Source organism: Penicillium waksmanii (assembly GCF_028829765.1).
Source record: "Penicillium waksmanii strain IBT 27052 chromosome Unknown utg000004l:1.0-5674109.0:1.0-5678898.0, whole genome shotgun sequence".
Taxonomy (NCBI): domain Eukaryota; kingdom Fungi; phylum Ascomycota; class Eurotiomycetes; order Eurotiales; family Aspergillaceae; genus Penicillium; species Penicillium waksmanii.
In genome coordinates this window covers 1,794,767-1,814,075 of record NW_026643251.1, presented here as the reverse complement: position 1 = coordinate 1,814,075, position 19,309 = coordinate 1,794,767, and the positions used below count along the sequence as shown (strand labels likewise).

The 19,309-nt window shown below is 44.7% G+C and overlaps 8 protein-coding genes across 8 annotated transcripts; 2 read left to right on the top strand and 6 right to left on the bottom strand.

Annotated features, from left to right (window-relative positions):
• Positions 1-7: 7 nt before the first annotated feature.
• On the bottom strand, positions 8-1,834 carry N7481_003494 (glutamate-5-semialdehyde dehydrogenase; the record flags this gene model as incomplete). The annotated part of the gene is made up of 4 exons (XM_057262713.1): positions 8-66; positions 375-1,235; positions 1,308-1,415; positions 1,534-1,834. The coding sequence occupies 4 exons, from the start codon at positions 1,832-1,834 to the stop codon at positions 8-10; spliced, it is 1,329 nt and encodes a 442-aa protein (XP_057124374.1).
• Positions 1,835-2,288: 454 nt separating this feature from the next.
• On the top strand, positions 2,289-4,040 carry N7481_003493 (putative COP9 subunit 3; the record flags this gene model as incomplete). The annotated part of the gene is made up of 5 exons (XM_057262712.1): positions 2,289-2,456; positions 2,528-2,764; positions 2,823-3,275; positions 3,326-3,478; positions 3,555-4,040. 5 exons carry the CDS (start codon positions 2,289-2,291, stop codon positions 4,038-4,040), a joined length of 1,497 nt encoding a protein of 498 aa, XP_057124373.1.
• Positions 4,041-4,290: 250 nt separating this feature from the next.
• On the bottom strand, positions 4,291-5,463 carry N7481_003492 (cellulase; the record flags this gene model as incomplete). Its single annotated transcript, XM_057262711.1, has 1 exon — positions 4,291-5,463. The coding sequence occupies one exon, from the start codon at positions 5,461-5,463 to the stop codon at positions 4,291-4,293; it is 1,173 nt and encodes a 390-aa protein (XP_057124372.1).
• Positions 5,464-7,384: 1,921 nt separating this feature from the next.
• N7481_003491 (general substrate transporter) lies at positions 7,385-9,017 on the bottom strand (the record flags this gene model as incomplete). Its single annotated transcript, XM_057262710.1, has 2 exons — positions 7,385-8,412; positions 8,582-9,017. 2 exons carry the CDS (start codon positions 9,015-9,017, stop codon positions 7,385-7,387), a joined length of 1,464 nt encoding a protein of 487 aa, XP_057124371.1.
• A 1,178-nt stretch (positions 9,018-10,195) lies between these two features.
• On the bottom strand, positions 10,196-10,726 carry N7481_003490 (uncharacterized protein; the record flags this gene model as incomplete). The annotated part of the gene is made up of 1 exon (XM_057262709.1): positions 10,196-10,726. One exon carries the CDS (start codon positions 10,724-10,726, stop codon positions 10,196-10,198), a length of 531 nt encoding a protein of 176 aa, XP_057124370.1.
• A 1,111-nt stretch (positions 10,727-11,837) lies between these two features.
• Positions 11,838-12,566, bottom strand: N7481_003489 (HD domain-containing protein; the record flags this gene model as incomplete). Its single annotated transcript, XM_057262708.1, has 3 exons — positions 11,838-12,093; positions 12,160-12,373; positions 12,428-12,566. 3 exons carry the CDS (start codon positions 12,564-12,566, stop codon positions 11,838-11,840), a joined length of 609 nt encoding a protein of 202 aa, XP_057124369.1.
• Positions 12,567-13,026: 460 nt separating this feature from the next.
• Positions 13,027-13,975, bottom strand: N7481_003488 (phytanoyl-CoA dioxygenase family protein; the record flags this gene model as incomplete). Its single annotated transcript, XM_057262707.1, has 3 exons — positions 13,027-13,295; positions 13,350-13,568; positions 13,627-13,975. The coding sequence occupies 3 exons, from the start codon at positions 13,973-13,975 to the stop codon at positions 13,027-13,029; spliced, it is 837 nt and encodes a 278-aa protein (XP_057124368.1).
• A 773-nt stretch (positions 13,976-14,748) lies between these two features.
• On the top strand, positions 14,749-16,683 carry N7481_003487 (uncharacterized protein; the record flags this gene model as incomplete). Its single annotated transcript, XM_057262706.1, has 9 exons — positions 14,749-14,923; positions 15,012-15,042; positions 15,105-15,299; positions 15,360-15,525; positions 15,587-15,688; positions 15,756-15,885; positions 15,958-16,070; positions 16,128-16,338; positions 16,418-16,683. 9 exons carry the CDS (start codon positions 14,749-14,751, stop codon positions 16,681-16,683), a joined length of 1,389 nt encoding a protein of 462 aa, XP_057124367.1.
• Positions 16,684-19,309: the final 2,626 nt, after the last annotated feature.

The following is a 19,309-nucleotide window of genomic DNA, read 5'->3' as shown; positions in this document are numbered from 1 at the left end:
AAAGGCCCTAGACCTCGTGAAGATGGTGGCGCAGACACATGTGTGGCAATGTGCTATTGCAGCGATCTGTTAGCATTGCGCAATGTCCGGGTGTCAATCTCCCTTAGTCTAGCCGAGGACTTCAAGTCGATGTACCTAAAGTGGCGGAATACTTTTGGTTGGACTGGGAGATCAGAAATTTACGAATGGGGAGGCGCAAAAGAAAATTACATCCGGCTTAGTCCTCATCCTTTTCTTACGACTGCGAAATGTTCAAAAAAAAATATTTCCGTTGAATTTTTTGCGGCTTAAATATTTATCTACTATCTGTAATGGTGGTTTAGTGTCTAGCGGACTATGTAAGGGTCTAGAGTCCCAGGTTCTTGTGAAGGTACTTCCGTCCCCCCCCACGCCGTCATGATAATCTGCGGCGCCATGACCATCTCCGCGAATCAAGTATTTGTAGATTGTCAAACCCTCTAGACCAACGGGTCCTCGGGAGTGGATCTTGTTGGTACTGATGCCAACTTCCGTGCCAAATCCATATCTCATGCCATCCGCAAATCGACTGGATGCGTTCCAGAACACACCCGCGCTGTCAATGCTGTTCATGAAACGATTGGCTTCCTGACTGGATTCGGTGATGATGATATCCGTATGCCCAGAGTGGAAGGTATTAATATGTGTAATTGCGGTCTCGGCCGAGGAAACAGTCTTGATAGCCAACACCAGGTCCAAAAATTCGGTTTCGTAATCGGTATCCGTGGCCGAGGAGATTTGGCTGGCTTTATCAGCCGGCACCACCTTCTTTAAGACCTCCAAGGATTGCTGGTCACAGCGTAGTGACACGCCCTTGGCCAATAGAGCCGAAGCAACCTCGGGGAGAATGGACTCGAGCACACTCTCGTGTACTAATAATGTTTCGAGAGCGTTGCAGGCTGCGGGGTAATCTGTCTTGGAATCGACGATCACTTTCACGGCAGTTTGGACCTTGGCGTCGGAGTGGATGTAGGCGGAGCATAGTCCGTCCGCATGGCCTAGAACTGGGATCTTGGTGTTCTCTTTGACGTGACGGACCAGTTCGTTAGATCCGCGGGGGATGACGAGATCAATGAAGGAGTCTTGAGCGAGAAGGGAAGAAACCGCATCGCGCGTTTTCACTAGTTGAATTGATGAAACGGGGACTTGGGAATCGGCAATGGCGTCCGAGACCACGGTTGCAATTGCCGCGAATGATCCTGTCGATTCTTTGCCGCCTATCGATTTTGTCATGTCAGTGCTGGCAATATTTCACCATAAGCCAAGATAAAACAATCAATGGTATGTACCTTTCAAAATAGCGGCATTCCCGGACTTGATAGCCAGTGCTGCGATGTTTGCGATCACCTCAGGGCGAGCCTCGAAGATGATCAGCAGAACACCGATGGGGCAACTGACTCTCTCCAGGGTCAGACCTTCATCTAATAGTGTCCGAAGTGTGGTTTTGCCAACTACAAAGTGTCCCCGGGTGGTTAGTTTTCCAATCCAATAGGCAATCCCTTGGAGGGTACACACCTGGGTCCTCCAAATCACGAACACTCAAGATTCCCTCCAACATGTCATCATACTTGCCAGGGCGGGAGAGGTCCAGCCTTTTGAGGACACTGTGGTTCAAAGTACCATCCTCTGCGGCCTGGGTGGCTAATTCGACATCCTTCTTGTTGGCAGCGAGAATGGTGGCTCGGTTCTTGTCCAGGGCCGAGTGTAGTAGCGTGAGGGCTTCGTTTCGGGCTTCGTTTGACAGGGTTGCGAGTTGACGAGAGGCTAGAGATGCGCTGCGGGCGACATCCACTGCATTAGAATCTGTCAATGACATTTCGGTGTTGAGGGTCAAATAATCCCAAGTTGGCGTGGAGGGAAATTTGCGGGAAGCGGGGATGAGTCAAGTCGAGGGGCATCTTGGTGGTTGATAGCTAACTGGTGGTGGCAGTAATTAACTATGGTGGGGTGATCCACACTACTCTCGTCGTACATACACTCTACTCTACTCTCTCTGTTTTCATTGACCGCCTTACTCTCCGCCTTACTCTCCGCCCTCCGCCCTCCGCCTTCCGCTCTCCGCTGTTTATCTGCCATAAAGCTGTCCCTCAACCTAACGTCACTCACTGCCCATTCTTCCCCGACTCGGACCATCCGCTGATTACGGTATACATTCTTCAAAGTATACTCTCTGTATCTCGAGTCCCCATTTTTCTACTGGCCTCAGCCTTTGTCGACCGTGTCTGCGCTTCAACCGCCCAACCAAACCGTTCTCGACTTCAGTAGCCCACATGGCCTCCATCGCGGCCCTTCTCGCAAGCTCCGCGAAGCTACAGGACTTTGAACATCGATACGAAGAAAAATATGATCGTCAAATACGGGATCTGGTTGCCTCTCTTCATCGATCTTTATCTAGTAACGCCCTCAACTTTGCTGCCAATGACCCGACTATCCTAGATGTGGGTAGCACTCCCTCTCTATGAAACTGACCTGTGGTAACATTCAGCTGATCGTTCATTTTATACTCTAGAACTTTGACCCTGCCGCCGATTCAATCACTTACCTCTTTCTACTGCGACTGCAGATCCAGACCTTGCAAGAAACATCCCCAGACAAGTTGCCCGCAGACCTGCTTCCATCCCGGGAGTTATGGACAAAATGCGTACGCTATTTGAAAAACTTCAATCCTACTCAGGTTCGATATGTCGGCCATGAATGGCGACAGCTTGTCGAGCTCGTGGCCCAAGCTGCGCAGGCTGCCTCCAAGGTAAGATTGGGAATATCTGGATTTCTTTTGAGTTGCCGAGAGACTGACAATCTTCAAGCCATTCCTTGCTACGCAATTAATCAAAGATGCCATGTTGCGGTTGGATCCATCCTGCGCCGTATTCACGTCAACTCACCTCCTTCTCGTCCGTCTCTGTCTGCACGCTAAAGCCTATGCTTGCATCTTACCCGTTCTCAACAAGCACATCTGTCATTTCCCTGGATCAACAGAACGCTTTCCCCACAAGTCTTCCCCGGTGTTATGTGCCGACCATGAATCTAGTCTGGCATTTATCACTAACAGCTCCGGTCTATCCGCTCCGCTGAGCTCCAGAGATCTCTCGAGATATTTCCTGTACGGTGGAATGGTCTACTTAGCACTCAAGAAATGGAGCGAAGCTTCCCATTTTCTAGAGCTTGCCATGTCGGTGCCTACTACTGGTCCTGTTAGCATGATCATGGTAGAGGCTTACAAGAAATGGGTGTTGGTGGGCTTGTTGGAGACAGGCAAGGTGAGCCGAACCGAACCCCCATGCTTCCCTCCGTTTCTAACATGTCCTAGCTTCGCCCGCCTCCTACTATGATAGCTCCGCATGTGTACAAAACGTACCAGTCTATTGCAAGGCCGTATGTCAACCTCGCGCATACTTTCGAGCTCCGCGACTTGAACCGATTGAATGCCGAGGTTGATGCAGCTAAGCATATCTGGCGTGCGGTAAGTCCAGCCTTCCGGACCGCATAGCTTGTTTTTCTTTATCATGGCATGTTTCGCTAATCATCTTATCTTTCAGGATAACAACACCGGTCTAGTCTCTCAGGTCTTGGATTCATTCACAGCACATGCGCTAGCGGGTATCAAAAGCGTATTCGCCGCCTTGACTGTGACTGAGCTCTCAGAGCAAACATCTTCACTACCGGAGAATACCGACGTGGCCGAGTCGGTCATTGCTTCCCTCATCATGTCTGGCTCTGTATCTGCAACGTTGGTACACACTCCTGGTCATTCCGAAGGCACGATGCTACGATTCCCAAGTGCCCATCCCTCTTCTCAATTGCATGAACTTCAGGTACAGGGTAGGCTTGCGAGAGAAAGTCAGACCCTGGAGGCCCTTGTCGCGAGCGTTAAGAAGAGTAATAATGATATAGGGCTGGGTGATGAGTTCATTGATCATATGCAAAAGAGTCAGGTTTGGAATGGTTCTGGGACGGACTATTCAGTAGCAGAGGAAGAGAGTAGATTTGAGGTTGATGAGGATATTATGGGTGATCAAATCTAGGATTTGAATCCAACTCTTTCAATATCCACTTTCAACAGCTCAAATGCAATGATGATGATGATGATGATGATGATGATGATGAAGATGAAGATGAAGAACAAACTCGTAACATTTGACAAAAATACCAAGCATGGGGAAAGAAAGAGAAAGAGGTGTGTGTAATTGGTATAAAAATTGGTGCCTAAGACGTAAGGCAACTACGGATGTGATTCGCTCCTAGCCCTAACTGTAACTGGTCTGATGGAATAGCTTAACACAATACAGCTGCAGATGTCGACTTTGTATATCCCAAACTAATAAATGTCTCATAATTCCAATAGTCCGTCTGAGTCCCCTCCCCATCAACAGTGGCATTTCCTAAAAACTTCGTAGTCCAATAAGCGCTACCACGAGTATACTTTTTCCACGCAGCAAGCCCAGTCTCAAGTATCGTCGCACGCGATGCTATGGTATTGCCAATCTCCGTCTGAATAGACCACTCCCCCACAAATGTCGGGAATTTTCCATCTCCAGCAGAATTAACAGCATCTGTGCAAATGAGCTGTGTCACATTGCCAGGGCTAGCCGCTCGACCTTGGAAATAATAATTATGCACATCGAATACCAGATTTGTTTCGGCGCTGAAGTTCGAGGACCAATAGGCTTCGCCCTTGAAACTGCCTTGGAACATGATTGGGATATCACTATTCACAGTCTCAACCTTTGCAATGACTTGATGCATGTAGTTTGCCAAGTATGCGGCGCCACTGTCGGTAAGACAATACGGGGTTCCGAATAGAGAGAGATCTTGAACGTCGACGGGTTCATTGATAGGCTCCAACGTATATGATTGCGGTGAATTCGAATTTTGAATGAATTTGATAGCCGCGTCAACAGCTTCCAGGGAATATTTGAGAGCAGTTTGGTTGTTAAACCAGCCATAGTGTCCACTGGCCTCGCCAAAGGGAAACCCATTTACACCACCTGGAAGCGAGTGGATGTCGATTATGATGTGCATGCCGTATTTATTAATAGCATACGAGGAAATACTCGTAAGAAAGGACTGCTGGTTTCCATGATACAATTGAGACCCCGGGACCTCAACCCACGCCGCATATGTAGTTGGGATGCGCAGAACGTTGACGCCAGCCGCACCTAGGATGTCGATGTCGGCGGTGGTGATCCAAGTCGCATATCGGCGTTCTAAGATCGGTCCACATTGAGTGCCCTGATAGGCACAAAGACCCCATTCGTCCTCGGCGCCCCCAGAGTACCGGGCCCACCATGTAGTGTCGATGGTTGATTCTTGCACGAGCCAGCCGCCTAGGTTGGCGCCGACGGCATTGAATGTTGTCCAGTCCAGGTAATTCGTTGATGCGGCAGGGCGACACAAAGCAATGCCTGCTAGCAGAAACTGCAATATCACGGAATTCATAAAATTCATTGTTTTCAAAAAGCAATTGATAATGTAATGTAGCTGAAAGCTTCTTGTGCTTCGTCGATTTTGATCACTGATAATTATTAGGTCGCGAACACGCCATCTTATGTAGCCCTCCAGGAATGCCGTAAAAGGCGAGGATCGTCAACGGCAGCAATGTATCTATTAGCGGGAAGTGGTTCCTCATTTCATGGAGAGGCCTCTTTACTTCCCCGAGTTTCATATTGCGGGGAATTCCATGGAGGACTCTCTAAAGCGACGCTCCATAGCCACAACGGGTCCCTCAATTCTGCTCAGGGCCCAAATTCGTATTGATAATACTATTAATTTTGCGGCACTGGTGGTAGAGGCGACCTAACCACCTTAGCAGAACTTTGTACTGGACCCTTTGCGGCTATTGAGCGCCGCAATCCAGCGCAGGAAATTATCACGACCCACGCCAAGAGGATAAATCAATTCCTCCACATCCCGAGAGAATTCTTTGTGCTGAAATATTCGATACATGTTTAATTTCCGCCTTCTCGGGCTGTCTTTATTACGAACTAATGCCCGAGTATTCATACTTGACATCTCGAACCTTAGCCGAAGCAGTCGCCGGTGAGACCCACCCAATAGGCGTGTGGATCCATTGAGGGGGTGGGGGTGGGGGTGGGACTGTGGCTTCATCTCGGTCTCAGCAACAGCGAGGAAAATAGCCCCTGCTAATGAGGAATGGTGCTTTTGTAACGAGAATACAGAGGGGGGTGAATGAGCTATTGGTGGGAATGCGAAGACATGTTTGTCAATGTTTACTGCCTTTGCCACACTCTGAGAACCAGCGTGGCCTGCGAAGGACTTGCAACTAGAGAAAAAAGATCGACGAAAATAGAGGACCAGAGTCGAACTACAAGCTGGATTTCTAGGACTTTCCAGCAAGTGGAGTTCATCCCGACCGAGCTCGTAAATTCAAGCACCTTGTCTAATAACTCCGGGAGTTTCACAGGGGAACAATTTTCTGAAGCCTTAAAGAATGAAAGACATCAATTTTGTAAAATTCCATAGAATTCTCAGTGATACTAGAAGCTTTATGAGACCAAATTTGTCCATAAAGTGGAGGGTTGGGGGACTCTGTACAGTCTTCTTGCAACATTGTGTACTTCTACAAGATATCATCCTTCTATTCTATTTGTCTGCGGATATGTCCAAGTGTGTTTGCTACATAATTCTGAGCCAAAAAAAGTAGACATCGAAGATCGTTATATTCAGGGGTGCAGATCTCAACCTATCACAGCTACAGTAACTATGCATTTTGAAGCCTAAACATTGCAAACAGAAATGAGGAAAGTATGTAGATGCACTTGAGAATCAGGAGCCCGATGTTTCAAAAAATTTCCATGTCTATGTTGATTCTCAGCCTTTATGTTGTTGTCCAACCTTTTCCCTTCACAATCTCTGCCGATTTATCAGTTATAGTGCAAGCCCCCCCGATATGTCCTGCTTTGGTACAGGTGCCTCCTTAAGAAGGGTGTTATTTTCTTTGCTTAGAATCCTGATCTGGCTGGGGGGAGAAAATGAGCTAATGCAGGTCCGGTACTAGTGCAGGGCCAAGGAATTTCCAATTAGAATTGATCGCCAAGAATTAAATACACTTTTACTTTGAGAAGTGTTCTAGTATATACTATTCCTCTCTGGCAGTAGAATTGTACATAGCATAGTCAAGTCCCGCTATCACATCAGAAGCTTTCAATATCTTTAAAGCCCAGCACCTCTACTGGATAACTAAGATTTTGGTCCATGTTACTCTAATTATGAGATAAAGTAAAGTATACACTGACTCCACACACAATATTAGATATTGCATGTAGGTTAAAATCAAGGTTCGGTCCCCAACAACTGCGTCCTTTTCACTCCCGATGACCAAAGTACTGAGTCTCCCTCTCTGACTTTCTCACACCCGAACAGCTTCTGGCACTTTTTCGGTCACTTGGTAAGCTTCTGCAGCTCTTCGTTCTGCCAAAGTGACATATTCACGGAATTCTCGAGTCGGTACACGATTCATGAAAAGTTCATCAAGTTCCTCATATGTGCGTCGACGAGTCTCTGGGACGAAGAAATACGCCATGACAGCAAATAGCAACATAAATGCGCCAAAAACAAAGCCGATCTTGGCTTTGAGTCCGCCATATCCAGGGTTGAACATATAAGGCGCGACGAATGACCACATTGTGTTGACTGCTGCAGAGACTGAGAGGGCCACAGCAAGTGTCTTGGTCCGGAGAACTGAAGTAGGAACCTCCCCAGCGATAGTATAAACATTGGATCCCACACCAGCATTGTAGAAGAAGTTATACATGGTATAGAAGCCCACTGCGGCAGTGGTGGCAGCATTCGTATCCACCGAGCCTGCAATCCCCATACAAAGCAGCAGTAAGGTTAAACCAATACACCCACCCAGGTACATAGGTCTCCGGCCAAACATATCACCAATCAGAAAAGAAATAGTTGCTCCGGACATTGAAAGAATTTGAGCACCTATTTGGATCAGGAATGATTGTTGATCGCCTATTCCTAGATACTGGTACATTAAAGCACCATAATTAGAGACGAATCCGAGTCCTGACATTGGTTCGGATAAGAAAACCATAATTGCAATCATTGTACGGCGAAGGTTGGTCCCCCGAAAGCAGTCAGTGTATGAGACTGAATCTTGTTGTGTCTCGGCCTCCTCAAGTGTGAGCTTGATTCGTTGCAAATGACCTTCAGCATCATGAGGGTCTGAGTAAAGCTGGTTCAAAGATTTTCGGGCTTGGTCGAACTTGCCTCTTCGAACGAGGTAGACAGGTGACTCGGGCATGAAGATTTGTCCGACCAGCCCAACCACAGCAAATCCCCATTGAGCACAGATCAAAGACTTCCAGGACCAAGCACCCTCCCATGAAGATGTGTAATAGGACATGATGGCGGAGACAAAAGGACCTATACATTGAGATAGATTGCAAAAGCCGATGACGGATGACCGAATGGCAAGTGGTGAAACATCAGCAACATATGCAGTGCAGATGTTAAGAAACGCACCAATTGCAACAAAATTTATCATCTTGCCCCCCAAAAAACATGCCGATTGAGGTGCTAGAAAATTCAATACCAACCGATGCAATATTGATAGCCGCCGCTACCAGAATGACAGGTTTGACCCCAAATTTATCAGCAAAGTAGGAGGCAGCCCATGAACCCACAATAGCAGCCGCATTTGAGCCCCCGCTTAGGGCTGACTGCCATTTGGTCTCAATGAAGTATTCTCCATCTTGGAGTTGACCAAATCTTTGCTTGAAGTCCGGAATACTGATCACAGAGCCGGAGGATTGATTTTCGAATCCCCGCACAATCAGAGTCCAAAGCATGACTCCAATCCAGAATAAGAGCCAGGGGTCTTTTTTGAGAGTTTCCAGGTATCCCCGATTGTGTTCTTGCTGTTGAATCGCTCGTCCTTGGATCGTGCCTGGGTCAGGTCCAAGGTCAGAAGGACTGTTGGGGCGATGATTCGCATTTTCAATCTGTGCATCAGAAATTTCCTTTGCCATGACGATACCAGTCCAGAAGATATAAGGCTTAGCAAAAGTTTAGACAGAATCGGTTGGGCAAAAGCCTAAGACTTTTTGATTCAAAGTGAAATAATTATGAGGAGAATTATGGGAAAGCCGGAGCTTAAATGCTGGAGGCTCTTCCTATTCACTTTGTTTTGCGGGACTAGCATCTGACCGAGCAATAATACTGATGGTCCTGGTCCTCGTAACACTAAGCCAGGGGCAAAGGGGCTCCCAAGGGAGTGAGCTGTCTCGCATCCTTCAAGACGTGGTCAGCAGAAAGTTACGGGTGGTTCCCCCTGTGCTATTGGAATAATTCACTTTCGGATCACATTTACCCGAGTTTTCATGGTGTTAGTTTGGAATTACTGGGCTCTATAAGCCACACATTGCTATGTACCTGCACAGACTACGAGAGCCAAGGATCCCTCCACATCCCGACTTACCCCACGTTTCTGGGGTCCCCGAACCCATTGGAAGTACTCAGGCCCTATCTACTCCGGAAAACCAATTATTTCGATGCGGAGGCCTGGCGCCTCGCGTAAGTGATGATTTAAGACAAGATGGACCGTATGTAATTTTCAACCGAGGTCCTTTTAAAAATCTCTATGAAACTATCTATGTAACAATCCAGACTAGCCACTTTTTCCCGTTTCGGATATAGAGGCCTAAGGCATCAATTAGGTGGTTATCACGGCTAGAACGCTTTCTTAAGAGTAGGCACGCTCCCTTTTGTCTCTTTTCCTTCTTGTAATCAGCCTAGTTCCCTTGGTCGGATGAAATCCACTCCGGCACCCATTCACCTATACCTAGTTCCTGCTTCCTCTTCTTCCTCCTATTTAAGCTTGTTACTTTCATTATTTGCTACTATACGTTACCTGGTATCCATCGTATTCTGATCTTCGTCATATTCAATGTCACAAGTTTCATCAACTCTTGGCGTTTCGGTAACAATTTAACAGCAATAATGTAATGGCACTAAGGGTCCCCGGTCCAGCTATTAACTAGTTTGCCAGGCACGATAGTAGAAAAAGCGGTTTCTATCTTATAAATAAAGTAATAATTTTTACTAAATATAGATACAAATAATAATTTTCTATTAAAGTATAGATATGAAAAACTATAAAATTTGTATATTAAGAAAGAACTTAGAAGATATCTATTTTTATATCCGTTTATACATTATTATTAGAAACCAGAGGAGATCCAGCATCAACAACAGACAGTTCACTCGTGTCATCAAGTTCCCAGATCTCCCAGATCTGTATAGGCTTTGTCGGACGTGGGGGTGGAAGTAGGATTAAAACTGGTGGTTCTTCCCGATAAGGGTTCTGGGCATAACGAAAATTCTCCATGAGAGAGCCTATGCCGCCGAAGTTGACGTTATCCTCCCACCGGCCTGGCTCTTCCCGAGAATGGATTTGTTCGAGGTCGACGATTATCACTTTCCCACTACTGAGCATGAAATTGTCTAGCTTCTGATCCCAGTACTCAGCACCGTGGTTATACAATGTTTTGAGCGCCGTCGCAAGTAGTTCCCTCAAGTCTTCAGCTGAAGCTTTGAAGTCGCTACGAGCAATTTGATGAAGAGTGAATCCACCAATATCCGAAAGGATGAGTGCTGGATGCCCGTTAAATCGACACTCTGACATCCCCTTGAAGACTTTGCAATTTTCGATATGCCTCCTTTTCTGCCTCGAACTCATTGTCCCACCTGTCCTTTTGTTGTTTAATTATCAGGGTCCTGAATTTGGAATGTGGTTCAAGTGTCACTCTGTTCACTGTATCCCGTTGGGGATGTAGTTGCTCGACGTTTCTTATAGCCAGGTTCTGGCCATCCACACATACGTAGGCAGTCTGATGTCAAGTTAGTATTCAGATCAGATCAGTTGAACAACGCGTCAGCGCACACCTCAGCTGGTTCCATTTTCCGTGGCGGCACGATTCAGAGAGTGAAAAGTTGTGCGTATAAAAAGGCAACCTAGGTTATAGATAGATGGTATTTTACCTCTTACCTCTTGCGTGATCCTTGAGATAAGAAGCAATATAAGTGTGCATCTCTGACATATTCACAAGCGATAACCAGGTGGCACGCGCTGAGGTTTTCGGATCATCGCTATTCCATGATTTATGCAACCAATGACTATGTGGTCCTGCACATCATTTAGCTCCTCTGTTGGCGACTCACCGTGCCCCACTACCTCTCTATTCACATGATTATTGCCTATTCGCAGGAGGAGAAGGGACACTGTAACACTGCCCTATAGATAAGAATTTTCTTAGTATGCCTGTATACCCCTAGGAAGGCCTTACGCGGGCGTTAGTACTCCTATTTTCCAGACGTCAAATAATATAACCAACCAACATGCACAGAGTCATGGATCTGGTTTTTACTGGCTCTACTAAGCCCGAATTTTTAACCTTCTTTGCGGAGTACCTCTCCGCCCTTCTTACAGTGTCCGCAACCTAGTAAAGCTAAAGATATTTGAAAAAGTGCCCTACAAATTCTTACAGACCTTTATATTACACATCCGATCTTACTCCGAGGCTTGGCCTTTGAAAATTACTGCATCATGGAGAGATGATGAAAGGAAGAGAAGTGCGGTTCTTCGGTCTCAGCCTCGATTCCTTATCAAGGTCTCCTCGCAGCCACCCAAGCCTCCAGTGATGAACATAGAAAACATCAAACAATTTTTGATATAGTTTCGATAATAAACAGAATCAAAACTTAGTCAATAATAAAGTGGAACCAACATGAGCTTTCGGTCATTGCGCGCGAAAAAGCTTCAAATAAGTATTTCCAATCGAAGTGCCGTGCTAGAAAATCTGACCTTGAGTCAGATGAGCCGTAATCATGTCCAGATAAGTTCGTGCGCGTGGGGTAGTTGATTCCACGCCCTCCAGCTTAGCCGCATCGTCCCAAAGTCGGAGAGAGACCATTGCTTCCCGCAGCGGATCTTGTTCGAACTCCTGAAACTCAATCCCTTGGAACGGACCTCCTTGAAAGGCCAAAGACCTTTTTGAGGCGGAAGACAAGGAGTCGTAGTATGAGCGATCCACTGCTGTAAGGTATCTGATCATGATTTGATAAGTTTAATATAATACTGAAAAGAGGCTTTTTTGACCCTAGGTCACCTACCTTTTCGCAGCAACATGACTATTCACAAGCTTGCAGACTTTTTGACTGAATCCCAGGGATTTAAGGTAGGCGGCGCCAATAGCTTCGTGGCCTACACGGCCGACATTCTCTGTGCTTCCGCGGAGGTTCATGCGGACCTCGTTGGTGGAATTCAAAGGAATGATCTGGCCAATGTCATGCAGTAACGCTGCGATCACCAGCTCATCACCAGCACCTGCCAAGTAGTGTTAGAGTCATAATGCGGCAAATTTTCAGACATACCTCTTACCAGATTTCTGGGCCTGGTGAGCTGCCTGTAAACAGTGTTCAAGCTGGCTAATTGACTCGCCAATATAATCACCTTGGCCATACTGCTCCAGTGCACTGACGAGAGAATCAGCTCTCGCAGATGGTAATGGTAGCTCCATTGAGTTAGTATATTAGGAGTTATGGATCGAAGTCCCTGGTGTGTAGAAAGGTGGTGGGTGGGTGGAGGAAACTGGACGAAAGGAAAATTCCACGGGGAATGGGCCACTTTAAGTACCGACCTCACATTTTTCCAGGGGTTTCGTCTTGCCACACAGCGGAAAATTAGATGTTCATGGACCTGAATCTCTTCTTGTTTTAGAAAAAATGACTCAATGACGTTAACTAGATCTAAAAATGGATTGAATCTAAAAATGGATTGGGCTAGAATTACTTTTTCTTCATTGAATTAATATAGGGCACTTCGACACTTGCTCATCAACTGTCTTTTTGTACAAGGTCTTCTATCAGGTGGATACGGTATCAATAGCCTACTACTGCGTCTGGGGTGGATTCAAGTTTCCCTTTTTTCGCGTCCTTCCTTTTTTTCCTCATCCTCCTATGTTTTCGAATTGAATTTCACTAAGCTGCCGGTACCAATTCCTTCTTGCTTGAATCTACGGTCAACATCGGAGAGCCAAAGGCATAGCGGACCCGACCCTCCTCATAGGACTCGCCCTCCTTGCGCATGTGGGTTGCAGGCCACAGCTTTTGCCGATCGGCATAGTACTGATCATGCAGGTTGCCCTCGGCGGCGCGGTTATAGGTCGCATAGATGGCGCGACGATCCTTGGAGCTAGTGTTGGCGCCACTGCGGTGGGCCAAATAAGATCCGAAAACAAGAATGTCTCCTAGAATTACCGATTAGTCCCGATTCTACAGAGAACAAGGCTATTTGAACTTACCTGGTTTGAGGTCACAGGGGGTCCAAGAATGGCCGTTGACCCAGGTGGGCTCAATGCAACGATCCTTTCCCAGAGGTATTTCCATGCGGTGGCTGCCATCAACAACCTCAAGGCCACCGTTGGTAGCATTCATAGTGTCAATGGCAGCAAGAATAGTCAAGTGCTTAATATTCCTGACATGAGTATACGCATTAGCGTCAATATGAGGATCAAAACCGCCTGTAGAATCTGGTAAGAATAGTCATAAGGGAAAGCTACAGTTTCTTTCAAGACTTACCACTTCCAGCGAGTTTATAGTTGATCTTCTCCTTAAACAAAAGCATCTCCTCACCAGCTAGCTGCTGGAGAGTACTTATAGCTCGGTGACCCCGAAGAAAGCTATCGAACCCTTGATGGGAGTTGACGAAGTTCTCTGTCCGGCACAGGACCCGGTCACCTTGTCCATTGACCTCCTCGTAAGGCATCCAGGGTACACCAGGAGTTCGGGGCAAATCGTGCACCTCTTGGGCCCATTGCTGCAGGAGCTTCGCTTCCTCGGTAATGAAGAAACCGCGCACGAGAAGATAACCACGCTCCTGGAAGCTCTGGAGTTGCTCCTGGGTCAAAGCGTAGTGATAGTTGTCCATCACGACGATAGGAACATATGTCCAATGAAAGAAAAAAAAAAAAAAAAAAAAAAAAGGGTCCAGGGGAATAAGGAACGTGCTCTTGGGATTGGAAATCGACCATACTCGCATTTTATAGATCGAGGAGAGGCGTCGGGTGGTTACCGCCGGTTTCCTATTTGGGCTGTTCCACGCCTCGCGCTTCGCACCGAGATCCCCACCCCATTGACACACATGGTGTCCCATATCTTTATTGGGGCCCATTTTCATTCCTACATAAAGGCTTGCTAGATTGGACTAGTGGGAACTTTTTGCCCAGTCGCGGGGCCCCGTACATCGCACATGGCCCGAATGATTGGTGGTGGGCACTTGGGCTGGCCCCGCAGTCCACTTGTGAGGGACCGCAAATAGACTTGCTCTCCTGCATACAACCGTACCTTTCCTGCAAATCCGTATAGGGACTATTCCCAAGCACGTGCACGAACAGTCCCCATTATATTATGTCGATGTCACGCAGCGGAGCTTAGACCTGCCCCGATCGGCCTTCAGTGGACCCAGTGACACCTCGCACTTCACACCGACAGCCCTAACTATCTTTCGCGTGCACTCACTCTAGCTTTCTATTGGATCTACCGAATCAAACGACAAGAGGATTTGTATCTTGATCGGGACCAGTCGCAACAGCTGCACAATTATACAAAGCATGGCCGTCTCCAGCACGATCCGTGTCAGGTTTCCCTAGGACATCTCCTTTCCCTTACGTTCTTCTGCCTTGCCCTCAGCACACCGAGCCGATGCAAGCTTCACCTAGTGACTCCATCATGAAAATGGAGAGCTCCAAGGCGCCGTGTAATGAGGAAGCTTGGGATCTCGAGGAAACCTACCCCGAAGAAAAGAAGCGCTCCGGAGTCCTCAATGTGATCGTATCCGGTCTTGCGCTCTTCAGCGACGGATACAATGCTCAGATAAGTACGTCTTGGCCTCATTCCTCTCATGTCAAGTCTTTGAAGTTCATGGTGGAGACTATGCTCTGGAGGAGATCTAACTCGAATCGCAGTTGGATACATGGAACCGTTGTTCTCCGTCCTGTGAGTACTGGATTGAGGGATAGGTCTCCATTTACGAGAACATATTGACTAACAATGTACAGTTACGTGAACGGCATGTCCTCAACCATTAAATCCCGCCTCTCCAATTCATACCTCATCGGTGAAATTTTCGGCATGCTCTTCTTCGGTGTCCTGATTGACCGCATCGGCCGTCGGACAGGTGTGGTGGTAGCTACGACCTTTTTGATTCTCGGTGTAGTCTTGGCTACTGCGGCGCATGGAAAATCAGAGCTCGGGTATTTATTTATTCTCCCTTATATAGACTCAGGACGCAACATTGACTCTTTGCTATACAGAATGTTCTGGATGATGATTGTTTCAAGAGGTATCGCAGGATTTGGTGCAGGCGGAGAATATCCGGTCTGTGCAACCAGTGCCACCGAGGCTGCGGATGAGACTCCTCAGCTCCGCAAACGACGTGGTTTTTTGGTCGCAGCGACAACTGATTTTGCTGTGGATTTGGTATGAATGACCAACTTGAAGCTACAATTGTCATGTATGAAAGGTACTAATCAGCCAACAGGGCTTCGTCGCTGCGGGCATTGTTGCTCTCATCATTTTGGCCTGCTACCACCAACAAAACTCCGAGGGTGTCTGGAGAATCGCTTTTGGCCTTGGTATTGTGGTAGGTATCTTTTTAAGACTCCAAGGAAATTTGCTACAGTCTTTGAGCTTAATTAACCGAACAATAGTTGCCAATCTCGATTTGCTTTTTCCGTATTCGCATGATCAATTCCACTCAATACCAGAAGCATTCTATCAAGTCCAGCTACCCATACTGGCTGGTTCTCAGGCGTTATTGGAAGCCCATGCTTGGCACTTGTGAGTAATATCTTCTATATATTCATTACATCTTGTGTGAGATATTAATAAACTAACCTGAACGTTGGAAAGCTCTGGCCTGGTTTTGCTACGACTTCGTCACTTATCCATTTGGTCTGTTTTCTTCTACTATCGTTGAGCAACTGAACCCAGATAATACCACTGTCCAGAACATCGGATACGGAGTAAGTACCTCTTACATATCAGAGTAAATCATCTTTAAGCTGATCAAGTACCCCCAGACCGTGATTAACTGCTTCTACCTGCCTGGCTGCATTATTGGTGGACTTCTAATGGATAAAATCGGTCGCAAGCAGAATATGACTCTCGGATTCATGCTTTGGGCAATTTGGGGTTTTATTCTGGGTGGTGCCTTGAAGCCTATTTCGAGTGTCTTTCCCCTTTTTATTGTTATGTATGGCATCTTTCAAGCTCTGGGTGAGATGGGTCCTGGTGTTTCTACCTTTCTTTGTGCGGCAGAGTCCTTCCCAACCCCCCCTTCGTGGACATTTTCTTGGATTCGCTGCTGCAGTAGGCAAGGCTGGTGCCTCTATCGGTACAGAAGTCTTTACGCCTATTCAGAACTCTTTCTCGTCTACTGAAAAGGGTCAGCAGGCAGTCTTTCTGATTGGTGCCGCCTTCACTGTGGTCGGCGGTCTTATTTCTTGGTTTCTGATCCCTGACATGTCTCGGGAGCTGGAAACTGAGGATGCTCGTTTCAAGGCATATCTTGAGGAGCATGGGTATGACATCGGCTCCTATGGTGAGGCTCTTGTTATCAGTCAGCGGGCTTCTTGAATGGTCTTTAGAGCCAAAAGAAAAATGTCTTAAAAAGACTGGGGCTACAATAAATACACAAAACATATATAAGGAGCTCAGATGAAGCAATCATTTAGTATTAGATAAAATTAACAATACTAGAGAAGGAAGGAAAGAGAGAAAGCTAACTATATAGAATATAGAAAATAGGTACTGGTAAGTCATGTAGTATGGTATATAATATATCAGTAGTAAGATAGGCCTTAGGATAGATATATTATTATATAATCCTCTTCTTTACAGAAGCCTAGAGGCCAGGCTTCTAAATTAAGTAATTATTATTTAATTATATAGATATTAGTTTATTATTATTATTATTATTATTATTATTATCTATAAATTTATTCTTCTCAGTAGTATCTAGCTATAGTAGTAAGTATATTAAAGATTATAGTTTATATAGATATTATATATAGAATATAATACATTTCCCTAGGATATTCTTGAAATTATTAGCAGAATACTAATTTATATTATTATTACTAATCTCTAAATTATAATATTAGTAATATTAGTAATATAAATATAAATCTTTAATTTTATTAATCTTAAACTACTCCTATTTATTTATAACTGATAATATATAATAACTTGTATCTAGTCTATTAAACATTTTATATACATTATATAGTAAAGCTTCTTTAATATAAGTATAGAGTAAATCTTTATATTTTAAAAAACTATAATTTCTAGAATTTATCTACTTTCTCTATAATTTTAAATAGACTATATACCTAATAGAATAGCTTCTTATTAAGTTAACTAATTTTTTAGAGTTTTCTATTATAAAGATTAGGCATCGCCAGAACCCACTATAACCCGGACCCAACCCAACCCAACCCAACCCAAAATAGGTTTTAAGTCTAATCCTATGGCCTATTGATAGGTTATAGGTTATGGGTTATAACCCAAAACCTATTTAGGAACCCAGTAGGTACCTATTTTAGTCTTAAAATTTAAATATATATCAATTAATACTATATATATATATATATATATATATATATAGGGATCCTAGTATCTAGATTCTTCTAGAAAAAAAGAGATAAATTAAGTATTAAAATATACTATATAAAAATTATAAATAAATTATGTAAAAATAGGTTAAAATAGATACCTATTGGGTTATTAGGTTTAACCTATTAGGTTTTGGGTTAGGTTAGGTTATAGCCCCTATAACCCAAAACCCAGTAGGTTAGGTTTTGGGTCAGGTTCTTCAACCCAAAATGGGTTATGATGATGCCTAATAAATATATTCTTTTATTATCAAATATTAGCATAATACTTTTAGACTTACCATTTTTTAAAAATAATTTCTTATGTAAATTTCTAAATTCTTTATATATTACTTGCTATACTCTAAGTATATTATATTTTCTCAATAATTATTTCTAGAATAGTAAAAATCTAATTAAAGAATATTCTAAACTTAAAAGCCCTTCTCTATAAAGAAAAAAAACTAATTAATACTATGTTGTAGAAGAAAGATAATCTAACTAATCAATCAATCAATCAATCAATCATTCAATTACCCAGTATCTAGCTTGCTTAGGATGACAGCCGCTACGCTGGGGCGTTGGCCTAAGGCCTGCCTTAGCCAAACAAGGCCACCAGGGCCGCCTGGCAGATCAGTTGCCAGCAGTTGCCGGCTGCTCCCTGTAGCCTAGGGATGCTGAGTTACTGTATAGAAGGGGAGTATAATAAAGGAAAGCAGTAATACTATACAGAATGACCCAGAGCCAAACAGCCCAGGCCTAAACAGGAAACTATTATAGCTCTGCTAACGATGCCATAAGAGGCCTTTTTAACCTATACCTTTCTGGCCTTATACTATAATACCCTTACCTATATAGATAAGGCATTGCTAGTTATTTAAACTGCTTATCCTGGCTATTATCCCTGCTAAACTATATCTCTATATTGCTCCTAGCTATATTTATCCCTATCTCTATCCTCTATATACTATCCCCTTAGGTAGCTTCCCTGTATTACTGAGGCCTGTATTACTAGATAACTATACTGTATTGCTTTTCCTTCTATACTATAACTAATATCTACTTCCCCAGACCCCTACTTACTTAAGTGGCTAAATCTGCTGTTCTTAAGCCTCTAACTACCCCTAAATACCCCCTATTTATAAGACTATACGTCTTACTAGGCTCAGGGAAGTAATGGTAGAAGTGGAGATAGATCAGATGATATAATACGAAGCTGTTTGTTGGTAATAGATAGGATGATTGATGTATTGTATGGATGTGTATGATCTTAGAATTGCAGGAGATTGAGATGCTATTTATCCCTGAGGTTTAGCAGGCCTCAGGCCACTATTATTAGTAATTATACTGGTCACACGACAATAAGTCGTCGTAATGTATTAATCATGGTTAGCATCGAATAGTAATTGATTATATAGGTTGCCATAGTTAGCACCATAGTCAATTATGTAGGTGGCAGAGTCAATTATGTAGGTGGCAGATGGCCAGAGTTGCCACAGCATCCAGATAGTTTGCCACTATCGATCAGGTTCCATGAGGTTCTATTAGGCTCAATAGGCTATTGCTATATATTCAGATTAATATATAGAATATAGATTAAGCTATAGAGA